The following is a 25,440-nucleotide window of genomic DNA, read 5'->3' as shown; positions in this document are numbered from 1 at the left end:
TCCCCCGCGTCCCTGTCAACTTTGACCAGTATAATTGTCCATGTCTGTTTTAAAGAAGTTGGAGGAGTATTATAGTGAACTGACGTTGATGTCTCGGCGACCAAATGCACCGGCTGTAAATCCTATGAAACTCATCTGGGTCTCTGTCGGACGCCGTCCGCAAATCAACCGCCCATTATTTATTGGAATTACATGACCTGTGAGAAGACATTTAATGCCACATATCTTTACATACCTATCGAAAAACTGTCTGATCCCTGATGCGCAGAATCAGTGAGGTATTTCGTTCCAAAGACGGACAAACAAGCTACTAGGCAGGGAGTCATCATATTTTGGCTCGTCATTATATATCAAGAAAATGAGCTTAAGGTGCGTTGAAACGTACCTGAGGAATACCGTTATAATGGTAAACTACTTCCAAAATGTTAGAGAAAAACCGGAATTTTCAAGGTGGAGATTACGTCAAAAATATTTCACTCCTTAGACACCGATAGTATGCAAAATCATGATCCGCACATCCTGTCACTTAGAATCAAATCATTGAGGGAAAGTAGGTACGGGCCCTAGTAAGAGACTTATCCTTAAAGATCAACATGGATCACAGCTATACAAACAACAACTTTACGTTTCACCTTTTCTTAAGATTTCGCCTGCCCCAAGGTGCTTGTCATCCATCGTTTTCTTCACGACGACGTTTCAATACCACCACAGCATCTCACTGGAATCGACCCGTCCATAGTTAATAGTACCGTGTACGTCAAGATGATTCACAGCGCAGCGTGTGAGAGGGGGCAACGGAAGGCCAAGAGTGAACTAATGTATTTTTCTGTCATTCCGTCTGCAACTTAGGGCACGCTACCGTCAATCACTTTGGTCTCGGCGTATGAACGATGCGGATATTCGAACTGCCGTTGGAACTACCCACGGACACCGTCATTCCCGAGCTCTGATCCTGCGACAACGTCCTGTAACAAGTCGCTGAGCGGTGGGTGCAGTCCTGAACACATCCCGTCTTAAATGGTATCAGGCATGTTCGTATCGATTTGCAGAGTGATGTATCCTCCTATCTTCGTATCATAGCCCGCATCTCGTGGTCGTGCGGTAGCGTTCTCGCTTCCCACGCACGGGTTCCCGGGTTCGATTCCCGACGGGGTCAGGGATTTTCTCTGCCTCGTGATGGCTGGGTGTTGTGTGCTGTCCTTAGGTTAGTTAGGTTTAAGTAGTTCTAAGTTCTAGGGGACTTATGACCACAGCAGTTGAGTCCCATAGTGCTCAGAGCCATTTGAACCATTTTTTTTCGTATCATATTGTATGACAGTTCGTCCCGCACCTGTTCTGGTTGCGGTCAGGGGGCCATTCGAAGTCTGACAGCGTCCAACGACGTATCGAGCAGCTCTATTGTCAGAAGCTTAAGTGTGACTCACGCTGACCGTCGTACCAGTGCCTTATGCAGTGGTCCTCGCCACGCCTGTGACTTCACCCAACCCATTGAATGGAGTCTCCGATGGGCACGTCTTGTCATCCCACCACACTTTGGACGGTGCTCGCTCCATCTCATGTCAAGGTAGCCACATAGCCTCCCACGGTGGGCGCCATGGAGGCAGGCGCCTCTCCACAACACCCGCTTGACTCTGTAACTCCACCGACGGATGCCTTTGAACCAGATCGACGTTCATCTCTTCCACTGTCCGACACCAAACTGCACATGCGTAAACAACGCTCACCGTGTTGGTGCAGATGTCGTCACTGCTCGCTCATGGGTCCTCACGACACTCTTAGCCAAAACAATTGAGATTCTGTCCAACCAGCCGACGGTCCATTACAGATGTCGGCAGATGGCACTAGTGATGACCAACACATTTTCACGGATGGGTAACTAGTCGAGGCCACCACAAACATAGTTAGGACAGGTGCGCAGGCTGAGGCGCCTGTCTTCCTGCGGACGCCTATTGATCTCTCTCACCAACACGACGTTCACGTAGGCATAGACCTCGCCGGCTCCAACTCGTTAGTATAGGAATAGACACATGATTGGCTCTTCTTGTGGCCCACACCCCACATCGCACCTGGCGTACCGAGGATTGGCCTTAGAATACACCGCTCAGAATATGGTCTTCAATTGGTCGCTCCATTACCGTTGAAACTTTGCAGGATATCCCAGCAGCGACTTCCTTGCTCTCCATTCCCATCTCCCCCTCCCCTGCCGCTGTGTATACAGAAGGGTGTTCAAAAATGGTTCTGGGCACTATGGTACTTAACTTCTAAGATCATCAGTCCCCTAGAACTTAGAACTACTTAAACCTAACTAACCTAAGAACGTTACACACATCCAAGCCCGAGGCAGGATTCGAACCTGCGACCGTAGAGGCCGCGCAGTTCCAGACTGTAGCGCCTAGAACCGCTCGGTCACCCCGGCCGGCTCACAGAAGGGTGTGCCCATGTCCCCATTTCATTACACATCCTTGATCACCTTCCACCGTAATGTGCCCCAACGTGTACAAGCCAACGACTGGATATAATACGAACACAAAAAACAATCCTTGTTTCATGGTTATAGGGATGTCGTATGACTCATTCCTATCGCACTTAAGGATTGGTCATCGAACGAGTGCCCCATTTTAGTTATCTTACTTTCCTTAGGTGGCGGCTAGATTTAGTTGTAGTTAACACTGTAACGCCTGAAAAGGGGTGAGATTATTTTTGTTTGGTAGGGAGGCAAGTTGCAGTGGCCCTGGGGATCAGTCTTCCTTCCTTTGTTTTCTTTTACTAGGTATTCTTAACGTACCAATCGAAAAATAATGTGTGGTAACCTCGCCCGACTGCAATGTGTGTGACGTGGGTTCAATTTCCGGTACTACTAGGGATTTTTGTTTGGTTGCTGGACTGGAACGATGTGCACTCAGCACTGTGAGGCCAACTGAAGAGCTAGTTTTCCGACCAGTAACGGTTCCAATGTGAAGAAACACGGCCGCGAGCAAGAGAGGTTCGTGCTGACCCCATGCCCTCCATACCACATCCAGGATGCACGTCGATCCGTCAGCCTCGATTGGCCCACGTATGGCGTTTACCTTCTAGCTTATCAATTAATAATCCGTTAGCATGTGTTGTACCATAAATAAAATTTTCTATTTCAAGTCGATTTAGTGTCAATTTCCACTTTCTTTTTAATTTAATTTATCTTCATTTTATTTTTTAAACTTTGACCGTGATATCCAGGAATGTGTTAACAGTATCCTGCTGCTGGTTTAGCACAGCTGTTTGTCTGACAGATATGTAGGTGATCGTAGTACTCGTTTTGGAATTGTCTCTCAGTTTTGCCTATTTAGGGTGTTACAAAAAGGTACGGCCAAACTTTCAGGAAACATTCCTTACACACAAACAAAGAAAATATGTTATGTGGACATGTGTCCGGAAACGCTTACTTTCCATGTTCGAGCTCATTTTATTACTTCTCTTCAAATCACATTAATCAGGGAATGGAAACACACAGCAACAGAACGTACCAGCGTGACTTCACTTTGTGACAGGCAATGTTCAAAATGTCCTCCGTTAGCGAGGATACTTGCATCCACCTTCCGTCGCACGGAATCCCTGATGCGCTGATGCAGTCCTGGAAAATGGCGTATTATATCACAGCCGTCCACAATACGAGCACGAAGAGTCTCTACATTTGGTACCGGGGTTGCGTAGACTAGAGCTTTCAAATGCCGCCATAAATGAAAGTCAAGAGGGTTGAGGTCAGGAGAGCATGGAGGCCATGGAATTGGTCCGCCTCTATCAATTCATCGGTCACCGAATCTGTTGTTGACAGTCGTAGGAACACTTCGACTGAAATGTGCAGGAGCTCCATCGTGCATTAACCACATGTTGTGTCGTACTTGTAAAGGCACATGTTCTAGCAGCACAGGTAGAGTATTCCGTATGAAATCATGATAACGTGCTCCATTGAGCGTAGATGGAAGAACATGGGGCCCAATCAACACATCACCAACAAAGCCTGCCTAAACGTTCACAGAAAATCTGTGTTGATGACGTGATTGCACAATTGCGTGCGGATTCTCGTCAACCCACACATGTTGATTGTAAAAATTTACAATTTGATCACGTTGGAATGAAGCCTCATCCGTAAAGAGAACATTTGCACTGAAAAGAGCATTGATACATTGTTGGACGAACCATTCGCAGAAGTTATCCGTGGAGGCCAGTCAGCTGCTGATAGTGCCTGCACACGCTGTACATGGTACGGAAACAACTGGTTCTCCCGTAGCACTCTCCATACAGTGACGTGGTCAGCGTTACCTTGTACAGCAGCAACTTCTCTGACGTTGACCTTAGGGCTATCGTCAACTGCACGAAGAATTGCCTCGTCCATTGCAGGTGTCCCCGTCGTTCTAGGTCTTCCCCCGTCGCGAGTAATAGGCTGGAATGTTCCGTGCTCCCTAAGATGCCGATCAATTGCTTCGAACGTCTTCCTGCCGGGACACCTGGAAATCTGTCTCAATACAAACGTACAGCCCGCATCTCGTGGTCGTGCGGTAGCGTTCTCGCTTCGCACGCCCGGGTTCCCGGGTTCGATTCCCGGCGGGGTCAGGGATTTTCTCTGCCTCGTGATGGCTGGGTGTTGTGTGCTGTCCTTAGGTTAGTTAGGTTTAAGTAGTTCTAAGTTCTAGGGGACTGATGACCATAGATGTTAAGTCCCATAGTGCTCAGAGCCATTTGAGCCATTTGAACAAACGTACCGCGCCACGGCTATTGCCCCGTGCTAATCCATACATCAAATGGGCATCTGCCAACTCCGCATTTGTAAACATTGCACTGACTGCAAAACCACGTTCGTGATGAACACTAACCTGTTGATGCTACGTACTGATGTGCTTGATGCTAGTACTGTAGAGCAATGAGTCGCATGTCAACACAAGCACCGAAGTCAGCATTACCTTCCTTCAATTGGGCCAAATGGCGGTGAATCGAGGACGTACAGTACATACTGACGAAACTAAAATGAGCTCTAACATGGAAATTAAGCGTTTCCGGACACATGTCCGCATAACATCTTTTCTTTATTTGTGTGTGAGGAATGTTTCCTGAAAGTTTGGCCGTACCTTTTTTTAACACCCTGTATAGTACAGTGCTTCGGCCACTGTAAACAGTAATACAGTACGGAGTTGTGCTGCAGCCTGATGTGGTACGCAGTGAGCGGGCTGAGCGCCTCGCAAACCGGCCCGCAGCAGGTGTGAAGTCACCGTGGAGAGGCTCGCCTTGACCGCTCCCGCTGGCCTGGCCCTACTCCGGCGTCCCTCTTATAACACGCTCTGCAGACCTGCGGCGCACAGACGGCAGCCGCTCACCACGCCGACATGACCCTCGACAACACATCCGCCGCCGCGTCGGCTCTGCTGCTGCTGCTTGTGTTCGCCGCGCACGCCTCGGCAGCCCCTGGAAAACTGCGTGAGTTATCTAAACTAGCCTCCAGTTCAACAGTGTTATATCAGCAGGACTTTTGCGTCTCCATTTCCTACGATCCATTACTCCCTTCTTAATGTTCCTGTACACTGGGGTTACGAAAGTAATGGGATGCCTCCTAATATCGTGTCAGATCTCCTTTTTTCTAGCATAGCGCAGCAACTTGGAGTGACATGGACTCCAAAAGTCGTTTTATGCCCCTGCAGAAATACTGAACAATGCTGTCTCTATAGGCGCCCATAAAGACGGCTGCCGGTGTAGAATTTTTTGCACGAACTGACCTCTCAATTACATGTTCGATGGATGGCCAAATTATTCGCTAGAACAGTCCAGAATGTTCTTCCGGCCTGTCTCAAACAACTGTGGCCCGGTGACACGGCGCTTTGCCATCCTAAAAAAATTTCATAGTTCTTTGGGAATATAAAGGCCATTATTGGCTGCAAAAGGTCTCAGGTAGCCGCACATAACCATTTGAAGTCAATAATCGATTCAGTTTTAGTGGACCCCGCCCATTCCACGTAATTGCAGCCCACACCATTAGGGAACCACTGCCATTCTACGACCTATTGAACCCTACCATCATCTCCTAACAGCTAAAATCTGAACTCATTTGACCAGGTCACAATTTTACTGTCGTCTAGGGTCCAACCGATACGATCACGTCCCAGGGGACGCGCTGTAGACGATATAGCGCTTTTAGCAAAGGCATTCATCCCATTCGTCTGCTGCCACATCCCATTAACGCCAAATTTCACTACACTTTCTAGACTGTCGTACGTCCCACATTGATTTCTACGGTTAACTCACGAAGTCTCGCTTGTCTTTTAAAACTGGCACCTCTAAGCTAAAATCGTTCGCCTCCATCGTTAAGTGAAGGCCATCATCCATTGTGTAAGTAGGCTGTTTATGTTTACGTATTGGCAACGTTACGTAGCGTTCTGTATGAAAATCACTGGCTGTGTTGTGTGCAGTCTGTGGCTAGTTTGCATTGTTGTCTGCCATTGTAGTGTTGGGCAGCTGGATGTGAACAGCGCATAGCGTTGCGCAGTTGGAGGTGAGCCGCCAGCAGTGGTGGATGTGGGGAGAGAGATGGCGGAGTTTTGAAATTTGTAATACCGGATATCATGAAGTGCTATGTATATATATTATGACTATTAACGTAAATACATTGTTTGTTCTCTATCAAAATCTTTCATTTGCTAACTATGCCTATCAGTAGTTTGAATCTTTTATTTAGCTGGCAGTAGTGGCGCTCGCTGTATTGCAGTAGTTCGAGTAACGAAGATTTTTGGTGAGGTAAGTGATTTGTGAAAGGTATAGGTTAATGTTAGTCAGGGCCATTCTTCTGTAGGGATTTTTGAAAGTCAGATTGCGTTGCGCTAAAAATATTGTGTATCAGTTTAAGCATAGTCTTGTATAATTGTTCAAAGGGGACGTTTTATATGGATCCTGGCAGGGTCGCCATATAAAACGTCCCCTTTAAACAATTATACAAGACTATGCTTAAGCTGACACACAATATTTTTAGCGTAACGCAATCTCACTTTCAAAAATCCCTACAGAAGAATGGCCCTGACTAACATTAACCTATACCTTTCACAAATCACTTACCTCACCAAAAATCTTCGTTACTCGAACTACTGCAATACAGCGAGCGCCACTACTGCCAGCTAAATAAAAGATTCAAACTACTGAAGGCACTAACTACTGATAGGCATAGTTAGCAAATGAAAGATTTTGATAGAGAACAAACAATGTATTTACCTTAATAGTCATAATATATATATAGCACTTCATGATATCCAGTATTACAAATTTCAAAACTCCGCCATCTCTCTCCCCACATCCACCACTGCTGGCGGCTCACCTCCAACTGCGCAACGCTACGCGCTGTCACATCCAGCTGCCCAACACTACAATGGCAGACAACAATGCAAACCAGCCACAGACTGCACACAGCACAGCCAGTGATTTTCATACAGAACGCTACGTAACGTTGCCAATAAGAAAACATAAACATCCTACTTACAGTTGAATTATACGTGCTGAAAGGTAATGCCTGAAATTTGGTATTTTTGGCCCTTTCTTGACACTTTGGATCTCGGAATACTGATTTCCCTAAGATTTCCGAAATGGAATGTATCATGCGAGTTGCTCCAAGTAAGTTTCGCGTTCAAAGACTCTTAATTCCCGTCGTCCGGCAGTAAGGACTTCTAAAACCTTTTCATACGATCACCTGAGGTAGCTCCGCCAATGCACTGCCAGTTTATGCCTTGTGTTTTCGATACTACCGCCATCTGTACAACGCTATCCCACGACTTCTGTCACCTCACTGTATATGCTTCATCGCCCGGGATGTAATATCTCTCCCACACTCGGTTCCTCTCTCTTTCCAAATATTCTTCTAAGACTCTTTGTGCAAGTCCCATTCTTTTTACGTTTCCGGACCTCAGTCGGTATTGATCACTTTTTATCTGCTGAGGCTCTGTTTTTCAGGAAAGGCTGTTTAACGCACTGAAGTCTACGGCACCTTTGCGTTGTAAGACTTTTACGTTTATAAATTAATGCAATGAAAAGATATGGTTATTTATGCCACATATTTTGATCCGCGCAATGTCATTTTTCAAAACCTAAAGGGTACTTCCCACTGGCCTGTAATCATGAAACTTGGCAAGAAGAACGATTTCACAATACAATTAAAGAAGAAAGTTGTAATATTGTCATTTGCTATGCTTCTGTATGTCCGTCCGTCTATTAAGACCCCTTATTCTCAGGGACGAGTGGAAATTCGATCCACGTACTACTGTCTATGGCTTCTCGGCGGTGTAAAATCTTTAAATCCTTACGTCAGTACAGTCAATCGAGATGGCCATATATGTAATTTTGATATGTCTCCAGTATTGATATCGATAACTGGCGAAAATCGTCGAAATTCTCCAGTCATGGGATGGATAAACTATCTACATACATAATTAATTTTGAACAGAACCATCTGTGCGGGAGTCCTACCCGTACTTGTACTGAAACTTTCTTAATGTACGTTAAATACAGTTTTATTTCCTTCTTCTTATTACATCCAGTACTCTATCTATCCAACTTATTCTTTCCATCCTCCTACATGTCCAAGACTTCAGTCTTGCTCTTTATTTCTTCCTCAGGGTCCACGTTTCAGCCCCATACACGAAGATACTCCGTACAAATCTCTTTAACTAGTATTTTCCTCAAATCAGCGACCACACTGCTGCAGAAATTTCTCATTTTCTTTCAAAATGCCTTTTTCGCAATCACTATTCCGGTTTACATTTCTGTGCTGCATTTCCAGTCTATTTTTCTCCTGCTGCTGAGGGATTTAAAGCTCTGCACATGTTCTAATGCTTCTCCATTCAGCGTTATCTTTACCTATTTATTTCCTCTTAGTGCCATAACTTTGGTTTCCTTTGCATTGATTTTCACTTCACAAATTTTTTCTTTAACTTCAATTTTATCCGCTATTCTTTAATGTTTTTTCACCTATCGGTAAGGTGATCATGTCGTGTGCAAACCTGAAACACCATGCTCTTCCTCCTCCAACATTTACCCGCTTAACACATAGAGGGCAGTGAGCAAATATTTTCTGAGTATAGATTCAAAAGGATTGGAGAGAAACAGCAAATTTGAAAGCTGTGTAAAGCACAACCCGGTGCCAGTATACGACTGAAGGTGGGAAGTCTCCCAAATTACCCTAAACTTTGCCAGTAAGACTCTCTTTTAAATCTCTTGGACTGAACCAGGGGCACTTTTTCTCAACTCAGTGTGACACGTTACTGAGTAGCCACACCAAACAGACTGCAGAATTCATAACTCTACGATTGTATACTGCTCTTTATTGCACTCCAAAGAGTACGAGAATCTCCCAATTTGTGGAGAAGACGTCTTTCCGCCCTTGAAATTTCACGTTTGTTGTCTTTCTTTTTTTTCTTTTTTTCCTTTCATTTTTTTTTTTTTTTGTAACACGCAACGTTGTATTTTATTTTTATCACTGGTGCATTTCGGTTCGTAGATTAAATGTGGATGTAGACATATGCAGCCCAACAGATCTGGTTTCACAAAACGAACGTCTTCTTCCCTTCAGGGACTTTGAGTTTTCCAAGTAAGTCCTTAATACTCGTGTATTGTTCGAACTTACCAATAACAAATATAGCAGTGGGTCTCTGAATTGCTTTCACGTCTTCCTTTAACCCGACCCGATGGGAATCGCTAGACCACGTCGACGATGCAACGCTACAAAAACTAGCTGAAGTGGTTGCAATGAGTTAAACATGCTAGAATGGAGACTTCGCTTGTGTGGACATATCGTACTGACGCCAGCTACTTCAATCGTCAGTTCAGCCTATCATCTCACTGTCAAAAGCCAGAGACAAAGTGGGAGACCTATATTACGTTGGCTAAGCACTTTAAAAGCAGATCTACTGTCAAGAAGCCTAAACACATACTATGAATTAGACCGAAGGAAATGGCGTGCATTCACCAAAAAAACGGAATACCGTTCGACTGGAATGGCACTAAGAAGAAGGAGATTAAGAAGAAGAAGGATATCCTAAAAACTCGTCCGAGGATTATTTAAACCGTTGGCGGCCATATTACGCTCTTCAGTTGATAGAGGCCGTATTACAATCTTCAGTAGTTAGAGGGCGTATTACGCCCTTCAGTTGCAGGCAACTGCTGTCCACCAGTGTAGTAGTGCATTGTCTCTGCCTACTAATGGAGCGATACACCTGGAGTGAGTACACCTGATATGGTTGGTGCGTACTACATAGCCTTACAGCGTGTTTATCAACAACAGTATCCTAATCGCTGTATACTGCATCATACGGACTTTGATGCTGTGTACCAACGTCTGCGTGAGACCAGGTCGTTTAGCAGATTACCTGGACAGGGATGCCGTCGCACGGTAAGAACGCTGCAATTTGAGGAAGCTGTCTTGCAGCATGTTCAGCGGGATCCTTAAATCAGAACTCGTGCAACTGCACGTCACATGGAGGACGAATCAAACGAATGTAAGAACAGTTCTTCGAGACCAATTGTTACGTCCATTTCACTTACAGCGTGTCCACAATCTGGAACCAGTTGATTATCCCCCCCAGAGCACAGTTTTCGCAGTGGTACCTGGAACAGTGTGAAATGCATCCTACATTTCTATCCTCTGTGTTGTTTACCGATGTAGCAACGTTCGGGCGTGATGGAGTCTTCAAAATGCACAATTCGCGTGTTTGGAGTGAGGAAACCCACATGCCACAGTTACTAGCGCTCATCAAGTGCGGTTCTTCGTTAATGTGTGGGTCGATGGTGTTGTAGACTGTTTAACTGGGCCGTATCTGCTACTTAGTTGTTGTCTCTTGGTCATAAAAAAATGAAAAAGTGTTTGTTGGTTTAATTAATTTGCCGCCAGAGAAATCTTCCTCTACCGGTTTAAATACTCCTAATAGGAAAAAATGACATTAGGGAAAAATATTTGTTTTGATGTCCCCTACAACCTCCCAGAGTTTGTCGGTGTAAATACATTTCACCCTGTATATGTGCCTCAATAAAATGAAGTGGATCATTCGTCTTCCCCTGTCTCCTTCCATTCCATGCCGCTTTGCAGTCTTACATCCAGATTGTTAACTGATGTCACTATGTCAAGCTGCACATCATTAACACTGTATTAGAACATTATAGGACTATTTCTTCTGCTAATCAGCATTTGTTTACATTTTTCGATGTTTAGAACACGCCGCCATTTTGTCCGCATCACCCTGTCTCCTCCTACACTCTTTCAGTGATGATACCTTCTGGTACAATATAATTCAATCAGTAAACACTTGTAGACTGCTGCTCACCTGTGTCATTTCCTGACGATGATGATCTCTCGCCGTCAAGCGAGAACTGAGACCAAGTCTACCGAAGACGGTACCACTGGAAACACTTACCACAAGCCGACATTCTCACGATGCTGTAGTTCAGTACTTAAATATTAGTACCTACTATTCTGCTACAATGGGAACAGAATTTCAAGATCTTTCTCTGTGTAGACCAGATACGATTCGTTGTGAGTGTAATTTGTTACATAACGGTGACGAGAAGAGTTCTGGAGTTCTCTATACATGTGATACAATGAGCATTCAGTTTGTGTGTAGTTTTACTTTTCCTTTCTGCTGTTGAGCGTCCGATAACGTGGCTTGTGACAGTGACCGCTTCAGCACAGTTCTTGGGATGCAAGTGTTGTGGCCATCCAGGGAACCGTATAGTGGAACGCTTCCGACGGAGCAAGTTTCTTCCTTCAAGGTCGAGAACGCCAGTGGTCAGGTTAGTTTCCGGTAAGAGGCGAGGGCCGACCACAGTAATCATGCGTGGCTGTAGCAATAGTATTATCTTACACAAAGCATATTCTCGCATTAAAATCAAATTTCTCTATACTGTTTGATTTAACATTTCCAGGTTTGACGTTTAATTACTCACCTTTAAATGACTTTCTGTTATTCTTCTCGGGCTGTTACAAATCAGGTTTCATGTTCTCACATCTCTGTCGGATCACTGAACTTCTCATTATAGAATGGATACCAGAGCTTTTCAGTTCAAGAGCGCAAAACAAGCTGAAGGACATTTTGAGACAAAATACGAGGGCCGTTCAGAAAGTAACCTCCGGTTGATTTAAAAAAATACACCAAGTTAAATAAAAATATTTTAATATATACATCTTACAACTAGATCTTTGCACTATTTTTCTACATAGTCTCCATAGCGATTGAGGCACTTATCGTATCTCTTCACAAGCTTTGAAATTCCTTCTGCATAAAAATCACCCGCTTGTGCCTGGAGCCAGCCTGTGACCGCATCTTTGAGCTCTTCGTCGTCATCAAACCGCTGTGACCCGAGCCATTTCTTCAAATGCATGAAGAGGTGATAATCACGTGGTGCCAGGTCTGGGCTGTAAGGTGGATGGTTGATAACGTCCAACTTGAAGGACTCAAGAAGGGCCGTTGTTCTGCGAGCAGAGTGAGGACGGGCGTTATCGTGCAAAGAAACGATACCGGAAGTCAGCGTTTGTTCTGTATAGCCCGTCGTAACTTTTTTATTGTTTCACAGTACACGTCTTGATTAATGGTCGTACCACGTTCCATGAATTCAACCAACAACACCCCTTTGGTATCCCAAAACACCGTTGCCATCAGTTCTCTGGCAGAAAAATCTTGCGAGGCTTTTCTTGGTTTGGTAGGCGAATTTGAATGTGCCCACATCTTTGATTGTTCTTTTGTCTCAGGGTTCACGTACTTAATCCAGGTTTCGTCACCGGTCACGATTCTGTTTAATAATGGTTCTCCTTCGTCCTCATAACGTGACAGAAAGTCTAATGCGGAGGCCATTCTTTGAGTTTTGTGGTGGTCGGTAAGAATTTTGGGCACCCATCGTGCACAGAACTTACGGTAACCCAATCTTGTTGTCACTATCTCGTACAAGAGAGTCTTAGAAATCTGTGGAAAACCAGTAGACAACTCCGACATTGAGAAACGTCGATTTTCACGAACTTTTGCATCAACTGTCTGAACGAGTTCGTCAGTCACCAATGATGGTCTACCATTCCTCTCTTCATCATGAACGTTTTCTCGTCCACTTTTAAATAAACGTACCCATTCACGGACAACTCCTTCACTCATAGCTCTTGGTCTGTACACGGCACAAAGCTCACGATGAATAGCTGCTGCAGAATATCCTTTGGCTGTAAAAAACCTTATGACAGCACGCACTTCACATTTGGCAGGGTTTTCTATTGCAGCACACATTTCAAACTGCCACAAAAACTAAACTAGCGCAGGTACGACGTTCACTCGACCACGGCTTGATGCCGACTGACCTGTTGAGTGCGTGAACGCACAGATGGCGTCGCTACTCCCCCTACAACCCGCACTGTGACCAATCGGAGGTTACTTTCTGAACCGCCCTCGTAGCTATTTAACTGCTTACGCGTGATATATCTTTCTTATTAATATGCCAGGATGTTCACACTTTTGTACAGTTATCCTTGGTGTCTCTTTGGTGTCTTTTTGAAAAGAGTCCACACCTTGTGCACCAGCAGTCAGATTTATATTATGCGGTGACTTTTAAGCAGATTCTCTTCAAATGGAAACGGACATTTTTGTTATGGCGCACATACATTGATGAGGCAAATCATTTTCAGTGCTCTCCACCGCGAGGCTGAGTGCTGCCACCTGACATTCCAGGTAATGTATCGCGTTATGAAAGTATGTCAGCGGAGCGTGCAAGAATGTTTTCGTTACTACATCGCAAGTAGTCCCAAGAATCCCGTGTCATGCTCATGGTGCACTAATATATAATTTTCAATGACTGGAAAATTGTTAACACCTCCGTACTCCTTTTGTCTAAATACAAAAAAAATGGCTCTGAGCACTATGGGACTCAACTGCTGAGGTCATTAGTCCCCTAGAACTTAGAACTAGTTAAACCTAACTAACCTAAGGACATCACAAACATCCATGCCCGAGGCAGGATTCGAACCTGCGACCGTAGCGGTCTTGCGGTTCCAGACTGCAGCACCTTTAACCGCACGGCCACTTCGACCGGCGTCTAAATACATTTGTTGGTTCCTGTGTAGAAGAGGGGTACTACATATTACAGTGAAGTACCAAACATCTTTGTCCCCCATTCCTCGTACTATCACCTATGACAGACACAGAAAGACACGCACACAGCACTCACTCACACACACACACACACACACACACACACACACACACACACACACACATACAAACACACACATCCGTACACAAATACATACACACATTTTTCAGATTTAAAAAAAAAGGGCACACTGATGAATAGCTATAAAGATTTTCCACAGGTGTTTGTACACTGAACGGTGAAACATAGTTTTTTGCTTTAAGATGTAGAACACAAAAGTAAAGCCATACCCCTAAACGAGTGGCGGTAACAATCGGAGGATACAGCACAACTATACAGGTGGTGTTTTGCCATTGTCTTCCCTCGAAGTACACAGATGAGTCAAATCAGTTGCTTTGATGTTTGGATGAAAGGTAACAGCTTGAAAGAGTAGCAATAGTGCCCTGTACTGATGAATGTGTGTCATCTGCCGATTGCTCACAATCAACCATCTTATGACCTCATACCAAAGACTTTGTCGGAACATTTTAACTTTAAACCACATCACTGACTTGCAATCCCGTTATCGAGAACTGCATGTAGTCACCTCTGTTACAGTTACCACCTGATTAAAGGTATCCCTTCCAACAGTATTGCAGCATGTTATATGCCGCTCAGCTGAATTATCCTACACACATTGAACGATGTAACTTCTTTTTTTTTTAATTGCACTCTTGTTAGGGCGTATACGTAATGAAATTCCTGGCATAAATTTACACTGTCAAATTATGAATGATTTTCTTCAAATAAATACGTTTTCAAGAGGAATCTATCTTCACAAATGAAGCTTTCTTGCTATTCACCCACATACGTTAGACCTATAAACCGTAATTCCAAAACTGTATATATTTTCCTGTACTTATACATGTTATTCGACACAAAATAAAATGAACCTACCGAAGATGGTAAAAATTCACCGAAACATGTATGAGTGAAACAAAAAAAGTTAGGTTTGCTATAGGAATAATACTTTTCGAAACCTTTTCATGTCAACGGAAGGTTAGTTCACGAGGAGAACATGCCAGCTGCCATAAACCGACTTCCCAGAAATTTCTTTCAGAGGAAGAGGAGTAAGCGAACCCGTGTTTAGGCTTATCCGTAGCTACTCGACCGTTTTTGAGAAAACAATAGTTAACGTTTAGTGCACGCCAGTCTCAGCCGAAATGGTGACACAACAGCCGGTATCACGATTTCTAACTTTTAGTATTCCATGTTCGAAAGTGGATTACTGTTCATTTAATATATTTTTTTTGTTTCGTTTCATTTAACTACTGATGTCCGTTGAAGACTACTAAAAGATTGTTGCTTCTCAAGTTAGAGGATACATTGGTTTTACGTTAATTATAAAACTACAACTGGGCTTCATAGGAAATGGCAACATATATCTTATTATACATGTCAGTATGGTATTTTCAGAGGTTGAAAAATTTCTGATTTTTCACGTTTTTATGTTTTATTCTTATGTCAGTTCTTATATTCCTACATTTTATTATCACGTTTATTCTTCAGGAATATACACTACAGAAATTTCACCGAAAATAATTTCAATTTTCTCATTCACTTATTGCTTTTGTTTAATTTATTCAGCAGACATAAACGTTAACGATAACGTTATTTCAATGCACACTGCAAAACATTAGTGTAGTAACCTTCTACGGAAGTGGGTCGATAAATGAAAAACAAGAATAAAATAATGATCGTGTTTCGAACACAGGCTGCAAAAGTGTGAATCAGTGACGTTAGCCACTGCGTGACACCTTCGATTGAATTATTTATTCGCTAGAAGGCACATAAAGTTCCTCGAAATCTGTGAGTGTTGCTTTGTCAGGAACAGTCGAGTATCCACGGATAATCCCAGACACACGTCCGCTTATATTGACCGCTTAACCACTGAGCGAATTTTCTCTGAAAATGGATTACGGCACTTGCCGTATTCCCTTGTCAGTAAGTAGTACGTTGCAGCAACACAACATGCTATCGGGAAGCACCGTTGAACACAGCTGCAACTGAGCGGGTTAGCCGACTTTCACTCTGTGAAAATGGTAGCGCCCTTCTTTGCGTGGTATTGGAATATCCTTGACGCTCTGGCAGATTTGCCGATCTCCTTGAAACAACACTATTAAACCTTACAAAACTTTCTTTAAAAGCCGGCCAGTGTGGCCGAGCGATTCTAGTCGCTTCAGTCTGGAACCACGCGACCGCTACGCTCGTAGGTTCGAATCCTGCCTCGGGCATGGATGTGTGTGATGTCCTTAGGTTAGTTAGTTTTAAGTAGTTCTAAGTTCTAGGGGACTGATGACCTCAGATGTTAAGTCCCATAGTGCTCAGAGCCATTTTTTTCTTTAAAATAGTGCTTGCAGACTCCTTTAAATCAATTCTTTGATAATACACTACTGGCCATTAAAATTGATGCACCACGAAGATGACGTTCTACAGACGCGAAATTTAACCGACGGGAAGAAGATGCTGTGATATGCAAAGGATTAGCTTTTCAGAGCATTCACACAAGGTTAGCGCCGGTGGCGACACCTACAGTGTGCTGACATGAGGAAAGTTTCCAACCGGTTTCTCATATACAAACAGCAGTTGACCGGCGTTGCCTGGTGAAACGTTGTGATGATGCCTCGTGTGAGGAGGAGAAATGCGTACCATCACGTTTCCGACTTTGATAGAAGTGGGATTGTAGCCTATCGCGATTGCGGATTATCGTATCGTGACATTGCTGCTCGAGTTGGTCGATATCCAATGAGTGTTAGCAAAATATGGAGTCGGTGGGTTCAGGAGGGTAATACGGAACGCCGTGCTGGATCCCAACGGCCTCGTATCACTAGCAGTCGAGATGACAGGCATCTTATCCACATGGCTGTAACGGATCGTGCAGGCACGTCTCGATCCCTGAGTCAGCAGATGGGGACGTTTGCAAGACAACAACGACCTGCACGAACAGTTCGACGACTTGCAGCAGCATGGACTATCAGCTCGGAGACCATGGCTGTGGTTAACCTTGACGCTGCATCACAGACAGGAGCGCCTGCGATGGTGTACTCAACGACGAACCTGGGTGCACGAATGCAAAACGTTATTTTTTCGGATGAATCCAAGTTCTGTTTACAGCATCATGATGGTCACGGTGAACTCACATTGGAAGCGTGTATTCGTCATCGCCATACTGGCGTATCACCCGGCGTGGTTACACGTCTCTGTCACCTCTTGTTGACATTGACGGCACTTTGAACAGTGGACGTTACATTTCAGATGTGTTACGACCCGTGGTTCTACCCTTCATTCGATCCCTGCGGAACACTACATGTCAGCAGGATAATGTACGACCGCGTGTTGCAGGTCCTGTACGGGCCTTTCTGGATACAGAAAATGTTCGACTGCTGCACTGGCCAACACATTCTCCAGATCTCTCACCAACTGAAAACGTGTGGTCAATGGTGGCCGAGCAACTGGCTCGTCACAATACGCTAGTCACTACCCTTGATGAACTGTGGTATCGTTCTGAAGCTGCTTGGGCTGCTGTACCTGTAGACGCCATACAAGCTCTGTTTGACACAATGGCCAGGCGTATCAAGGCCGTTATTACGGCCGGAGGTGGTTGTTCCAGGTACTGATTTCTCAGTTGCGTGAAAATGTAATCACATGTCAGTTCTAGTGTAATATATTTGTCCAATGAATACCCGTTTAACATCTGCATTTCTTCGTGGTGTTGCAATTTTAATGGCCGGTAGTGTATTATCGTAGAATAAAACTATTTAGTTAAAATTTTAATTTTTTTTACATTAAACCTAATTTTATGTCCTATAAATGCACCTAATTATGTACTGAAGGTTGCAATTAATTGTACAATATTAAAAGTTTATACCAACATATACCAGGTGAAAAAATTTGAGTTTCTTTATTTCCCTCGCCTCGCCTTTTTTAATTGAAATACTTATTCGAAGTCTTTGCAGTGGCATATCGTATGTTACAGAATCTTATATCTAATCTTAAAAAAATAGTAGTGGAATAACCGTATCCTGTCTCTTGTTACAGCATCGTCGTACAAGACGTGCAAGCAGAATGACCCAGACTTCAACGGCTGCCTCAGGGCAGCGCTCCAATATGCTGTTCCATCGCTCAAGAAAGGTACACTTCACGTCAATATGTCTCAATGGTGTTTCCAGAAAATGCTATAGTATTTACACATTTCTTGCGGAGTGAGTTTCAGGAGTAAACAACAAATTTCGTATAACATATATCCATTTCTTATTAGTTGCAGCGATGCAGGTGTTAGAATGTAACCCAAACAAATACTCACAAAAGATACTGCGTAAGGGTAAATGACAACTTTCTAAGTTTATTTTCATAGATTTCACCTCAGGCGTAATGCGCTTTTGAATACTTATCACAACACCACGTGTAGCTCGTCTTGTGTTATTTTACGGAAGCAGTACTGTTCACAATAGGAACGGTCAATTAGCCTCTTGATTTTTTCTTTGTACGGTTCGTTTCAACCACCACCACAGGCAAACATTTAAAATGCTAAGGTCTACGGACGTTGATGGCCAAGAAACGTGCGTATTACTATCGATCAATCTTCCGGGTTGTAATGTAAGTGCCGGCTGGGGTGGCCGATCAGTTCTAGGCGCTACAGTCTGGAACCGCGCGACCGCTACGGTCGCAGGTTCGAATCCTGCCTCGGGCATGGATGTGTGTGATGTCCTTAGGTTGGTTAGGTTTAAGTAGTTCTAGGGGACTAATGACCTCAGAAGTTACGTCCCATAGTGCCCACAGCCATTTTTTGTAATGTTAAGTGCAGACAATGTGTCATCTGATGACAAGGAAGTACAGGGGTCCTTAATGTTGGAAGAACATACCCATTCGTATAAAGGAACCTCATCCAGTACTGATAGAAGCACATTTTCGAGGAAGCCTAGGTAATACGGCCCCGTATTACAACACCGTAACCCAACAGGACCAGCCAACTGATTGTATTCTATCATATTACATGACATATTTACGGAGAAACGTTCCTCAAAATGCGTTTCTATACAGGAGCGTTGGTTTCGCGATTTAGGAGTGCCTTAAATACCGTGGGTCCGTCAATAAACGGTATTAAAGTGTTTATTTTGCGGTTTGCAACCTTCTGGTGTCAATACACCTGCGTCTCCTTTTCGAAAGTTTTGGATGCCCTGAATATTATACGCCGCTATGTTGCATGTGTAACGTCAGTATGTATAGAAATTTTGTGTGTGTTTGTTGAAGGACAGAGTTTTACCAACTGAATAATTTCTCCGCGTTTTTTTAATTTCTACAACATAACTGTTGGGTAGTGCCGCAATCTTACACGCAATATACTAATAACACAAGTAAACACTGCTGAATATGGCACTTTAAGGTTAGGAAATCGTCTCTTGTGTATACATCGGTATACTCAGCCCTTGTAAATACAAGCTGCGTGTTTAAACAACACAATAGAATTTGTCTAAAACTCGCAATTACAACCTCAGAACGTCCAACCACAAATAATAGTCGTTAAACAAGCCCTCAGCAATTGGAGAACGAATAAGCGAAATGGAAATTTATCTCAGTAACAGGCTGTTTGTCTGTAACACATAGAAATTAGATACTTGTTATATGGAATGTTTTATTCGAATTAATCTGTACTACACCTCCTAAATTATTTATTTAGTCTGAAAGTCTTTTTATATGATAATACTTTGGGGTTGTGTATTGTTTGCTATAGTGCGTTTCGCATTTATAAAAATTATAAGGCTTTGTCAGTGACTACGAGTTTCCTCATAAATTTATCGCAATCACTTTGTATTCGTTCATTCATAGGTTCACTCTCGACGGTTTGGTAACAACGGTGGTTCTAAAACTGACTTTAAGTAAAAAGTGTGAAAAAATTATGGTACGTAAAGTATGGAAAACCATTAGAAGGATTCACAGTCACCTCTCACGACCACTAGCACCAGCTGTATAGTATTGCCGGTGACTTCGAAAGACACCGAGTGACATCTCAAGGACACTGGCTGAAATTACTACCGTCTGCAATTTTGTCTCTCACTCGCTATCAGATGACAATGCATGAGGGTAGTCATAACATCTTCCAGCTGTTAGGTGGTCACTTTTATCAAAAAATTGTCACCTCACATGCTTCGGAATATTTTTATGCTTATTTCTCGCGTTCAAGTAGTCGATCATTAACACTGCATAGTAACTGCAATCGAGAATCAGTACCTCCAGTGACTGTATCTTGTTATTGCTTTCTGTTCACTTATCTGTTTAGGATGGGAAAGTGACTGCACGACTGGGAGCCTACAAGCTGGTTAGCAAAAGACGGAACTCGGAGTGGCTGTGACCACTGGCCGACGAGTTCCCCCTTTAGCGAAAAGCAGCCAAGATACAGAGCGCCCAGAAAGCACATGCTTCACTTTACGGAAGGTTAAGACTTCGCTATAGGCTATGGGAAAGTAATGACGGAGGCACCTGGAAAAGCTATGGCGTGAGCCTTGAGGTCACAGAGAATGAAGCTTCCATTCGAGTAATGGGGGCAGAGAGAGTCCTGAACTCAAGAATATCCAGCCACTACTGCCGTTGCCTTCTGCATCAAGCTAAAGAGTATGGTAAAATGCGACATCATTGCGATAACCGATTTAGTAGTTCACTCCCTTCAAAAGCTAGTTATTCCATTTTAATACTTCGCTCCTTCGTTTGCTTTCAATATATCCTTTAACCATCTCTCTGTGGTTCGAGCATATTTCCCTGTGGTTTTCCCATAGTTTACTAACCACGCTTACAGTCATTGGACGCAGCAGTGTGTTGCTCAGGTTATAGTTCACCGTTAAAATCAGTGCCCAAGTATTTAATGATCAATTGTTTGTTCAGTGCCTTACTTTGCAGTAAATGTGATTCCAATAGTGACCACTTGTTTCTGTTATAGATTAAGTGATCCCTTGTCTCTAATTAATTTCTGTATGTGCGCGGTGTCGTACCTGTATTGTTATGTTTGATTGGGTCACACCTGTTATTTATCGTACGGTACACTGTGTGATATTATTTCCTTTAATTAACTTGCAAAGTCATGTGAGGTGATTTCCTCCTCTCTAGGTGTACGCAAAACAGCACAACTCGATGCAGCATACCGAGGAGTAAAACCACCTATTTCTTCTGTAGGAGCTGTATCCTGCTTTTCCCTCAACTCGTGACACTGATGACATCGATCTCGCTAAAACGTTATAATCTGACTCTAATGAATTCCTCCAGCTGTTTGATGAATTTCGGCTGACTACCAGAGAAAAGCTAGACTGCTAGTCATTTCGGCGCAACCAAACAAAGTAAGCAGCAGTAACACAGTCTACAATGTGTATACAGGTTATGATAACGCAAATGATTTCTCATTAATAAACCACGTTTCAGTGTTGATATGTCAGAACTCGACAAATGCGTTGTTTGTGCCTACTGAAACGGCATTTTATTGTTCTCTGATGTTTCTGTACGTGCTGGTTTCGATTCCACGACTGTCGTGCTTATCTGGCAACGATGGGTTCAGGAAGGCGATACTCCGCGCCATTCATGATCTGCACGGCAATAAGTGAATTCTGCCTGCGCAGATAGGTGTATTGTTCACTTGGCAGCGTGGTATCATATTGCCACATGACGTCCCTTGTGAGGAACCGGCAAAGTGAGTACCCACATGGACCGATGACCACGCTGTCTGGTCTCCTTCCCCAAACAACCAACCAACCAACCAACCCACATGGACAGTACACCGACGTCTGAAGCACCAAGAACTGCCATCCTCACTGTTGCAGCTTTCCCTCATATGGCTGTGGGGAGAGGCAGCCAGACTTTGCACTGCCGGATGATCCCATCATCTTTTCAGATGAGTATCAGTTTTCCACATAGCATCACGATGGATGCCTCCATATGCAGAGGTTCCGAGACGAACGAATGTTATCAGATTGTTTTTGACAGTATCGTGATAGCCCAACACCTGACATAATGGTATTGGATGTCACTGGGATCAGCTTTGTCCCGCATAACCGCTAATTTGGAGGCCGACAGCAATATTTCTGACGTCTGAAGAGCAGTAGTCCTATCCCACCTTCGAGTCCTCCGTGACTTCACCTTGCAAAAAGACAACACTGGACCTCACACTGTTTGTGGCTTCCTGGTCTACCTTGACCCAGAAGGTGTTCGACCGCTGCCCTGGCCAGCGCTTCCTCCAGACACTGCTCCCACTGAAAATATCTCATCAGGCGTTTCTGAGAGCGTGGCATGCTACTACTCGCTAACTGCTGTGACTCATGAACTGTGGCATACATTTGAAGCAGCATGGTATCTCTGCTAATAATAACCATTGAAGCTCTTTGGAATTTTATGTCTAGATAGGTGAAAGCCATTATTACAGACAGAGTTGGCAGCTCTGTGAAACAAATTTTCGACTTTGCAAACTCCAAATGCACAAACAAATCTGGGGAACGTGGTCGCTACGTGTTCCGGATGTGAAAATTGGAGTGCGGGAGTGTGGTTCGCGCGACATGCCCGAGGTCGTCTGCATGACACTGTTGGTGTGGAAACATCTGTTGTCAGGATTTATACAATGTAAAATAGCTTGTCCTTGGAGTTGTCTAGCTGCGGGCAGGGCGGCAAGCATGTCTGAGATTTACTGATCCATACAACTCAGTAGACGTCGACGTTACGTTGAATGGTAAGAGACTGTGAAGTCGGCAAGCACTCACGCAGGATACCATCCCACGGGCCTGTAGGCGTTGCCCATTGTGCCGGGACACTAAGGGCTGGGCAAACTCTTCAACCAAGGTGCTCTGATGGTCGTCGCGGTCTGCATCCTAGTTGACGTCCAACAGTTCTGCACCTGTTGTCAGTACCTGCGTAGAAGTATGCTATGGCCTGCCAACAAGATAAGACACCAATAGCTGCTCACAGTATAGCGAAGGGTGGCTCAAATGCGCCTCTATAAGAGGCTGTGAGGTCGGCATGCCGTCGGTCATCCTCGACAGACCCCAGGGGTCACTGTGGAAGCCGCTCAAGTCTTCACTTCAGTGGCAGCAAAGGCTTCAGGGACGGAAATCCGCGGCAGATGAGTGGATCAGCTTGGCTGGCAGGTGTCTTGTAGTTGAAGTCATCATACGAACGACAAGCAGCTCATGACGGAACAGCTCTATCGTGGATTCACTGTAACTTGCAAGACTGTCATACCGGCTGAACCAGTGTTTGAGAAGTTCAAGTATTTATTCTGGATAGTTCGTACCTACGATGTTATCAAATCGTGGAGATAAGAGAACATTCTAGCAAAATCTTGTACATGGCTGCACGTTCAGAAACCGTGAATAGTTACAATTGAAAGAAAATCAGCCCTCGGTCACTATTTTTAATAAATTAACCTGGTTTCGACACTGCTAGGAGTGTCTTCCTCAGAATTTAAATCAAAGAATGGTCTACATTCTATAACATGGTCACAGAATTATGGCTAAAATCGTATGATAGAGTATATGTACGGAATCGTCGTAAAAGTCTGGCAGGACTTATATGTCATTTATGAAATAATAAATATGCCAAAAGGGCATTAGTCACAAAGATATTTAAGATAAATAAAACTGTGATGGCGAGCCACTAAGGGCTGCTCGTTACTTGCGTGGTGCAGGTTGCAAAACGGACTTTATAAATGACATATAAGTACTGCCAGTCTTTCACGACGATTCCGTACTTTATCATACGTTTTTAGTCATAATTCTGCGACCATGTTATAGAATATAGACCATTATTTGATTTAAATTCTGAGGAAAACACTCTAGTAGTGTCTAAACAAGGTTAATTTATTAAAAATAGTGACCGAGGGCTGATTTTATTTCAATTGAGAATATTCTAGGTTTCTAAGCGCTCTATACAGCACTGAGGTGCCCCAACTGTCGCTTCCAGATACCCGTTTGGCAATTGCTGCAACGTCTGGACGTTGTAGAGGCGTTCTTGCTTGTGCGTTCCGCGGTCTTAATTAACCTTGCGGTGCTGTAAGAATGACGCTATAATGTGGTCATTCCGCTGCTGTCGCAATCTCCACTCTCTGCTCTAGCTGGTGTGGCAATACGCTAGCGAGGTGCCTCGCAATTTGCAGCAGCAACTTTCGTTCCTAGTTTACATTCCGATTGAGACACTGCGTTCGGGCTTGTCTTATCTCGGCTATGTGCTTGCTGGAGCAACACTACTATGTGTACACATATAAGTAAACTGTCATAATATGCTATGCTACCTGTTGTTGCAGTTTGAATTGTTAGTCGTGCGTTATCGTGTACTCGTTATTGTTGATGCTGACATGAGTAAAAACAAAACTGATAGGTGACATTTTTCTGAGGAGGAAGAACAGTAGAGATGTACATTTCTTAAAGGGAAAATGAGCTAGCACAAATGAAATCATATTTCTTTTGTTTTGCATTTTTCAGATTTAACCTGAGGCACCCATTCGAATTTCCAGTACTAGAATTTCATAGGCTGTATGGATAGATATTAATTATCATGACGTTTAGTTGGCAGAACATGAGTGTATATGTTTCATCTCGTACAAGGCACTATGAAGTCCAACTAAAGAGTTACAGTTCTTTATTTTAATATTCAGCGAGTTCTCACGTTAATCTGAATATATAAAAAGTGCAAAAAACTTTTCAGAGAAGATATTATGCGAAGTACAGTTATGTGTGCTCTGCAGGAATTCAATGTGTGCGATGTAGGTGGATGGACCGCTCAGACCTCAAGAGTCATAGATTTTATTTATTTTAGCGTACAGCATCTACAGAGTGAAATTTCACACATACTATTAATTAATGTAATAAACGAAATAAAAATATATTATTAAATGATTGATTGCAAACAACAATGTGCGAAAGATTAGGGAGACAGCCACTGCAGCTATTACCAGTACACATCTAAGCAGGTCACCCACTGAACAGCACGAGAAGTAAGCATTCATGATATCCCTCCATTCTCCTTCAATCATCCTCGTAGGGCATTCGAAGATCGGGTGAGAGATTGCTTGTTCTTCTACACCAGAGTCGCATCGTGGATCATCAGTGAGTTTTTATTTGTGGAGAATGGCCTTACACCTGCAGTGGTTAGTCCTCACATGATTAAGTCTGCACCAAGTTCTTCTGGGCATTTGCATTCCTTCCACCGGTATCGAAGGATCAAAATCGGGGATGAGAGGATGGTGATTATTCAGCGACCAGTATTGCCTCCGTTCGCTTGTTATGTCGTACCTTTCTGGGAATATGAGGATTT

At 43.7% G+C, this 25,440-nt stretch overlaps 1 protein-coding gene across 1 annotated transcript in view; it reads left to right on the top strand.

The window, feature by feature from the left end:
- Window positions 1-5,291: 5,291 nt before the first annotated feature.
- Window positions 5,292-25,440, top strand: part of LOC126203642 (protein takeout-like) — a 60,304-nt gene continuing 40,155 nt past the window's right edge. Inside the window, exons 1-2 of the mRNA XM_049938021.1 lie at window positions 5,292-5,448; window positions 18,199-18,291. Of these exons, the coding sequence (XP_049793978.1) occupies window positions 5,358-5,448; window positions 18,199-18,291 (184 nt within the window). The 5' untranslated portion in view covers window positions 5,292-5,357. The remainder of the gene's footprint in view (window positions 5,449-18,198; window positions 18,292-25,440) is intronic.

The sequence above is a fragment of the Schistocerca nitens genome, chromosome 9, assembly GCF_023898315.1.
Source record: "Schistocerca nitens isolate TAMUIC-IGC-003100 chromosome 9, iqSchNite1.1, whole genome shotgun sequence".
Taxonomy (NCBI): domain Eukaryota; kingdom Metazoa; phylum Arthropoda; class Insecta; order Orthoptera; family Acrididae; genus Schistocerca; species Schistocerca nitens.
This window is presented reverse-complemented; position numbering and strand designations above follow the sequence as displayed.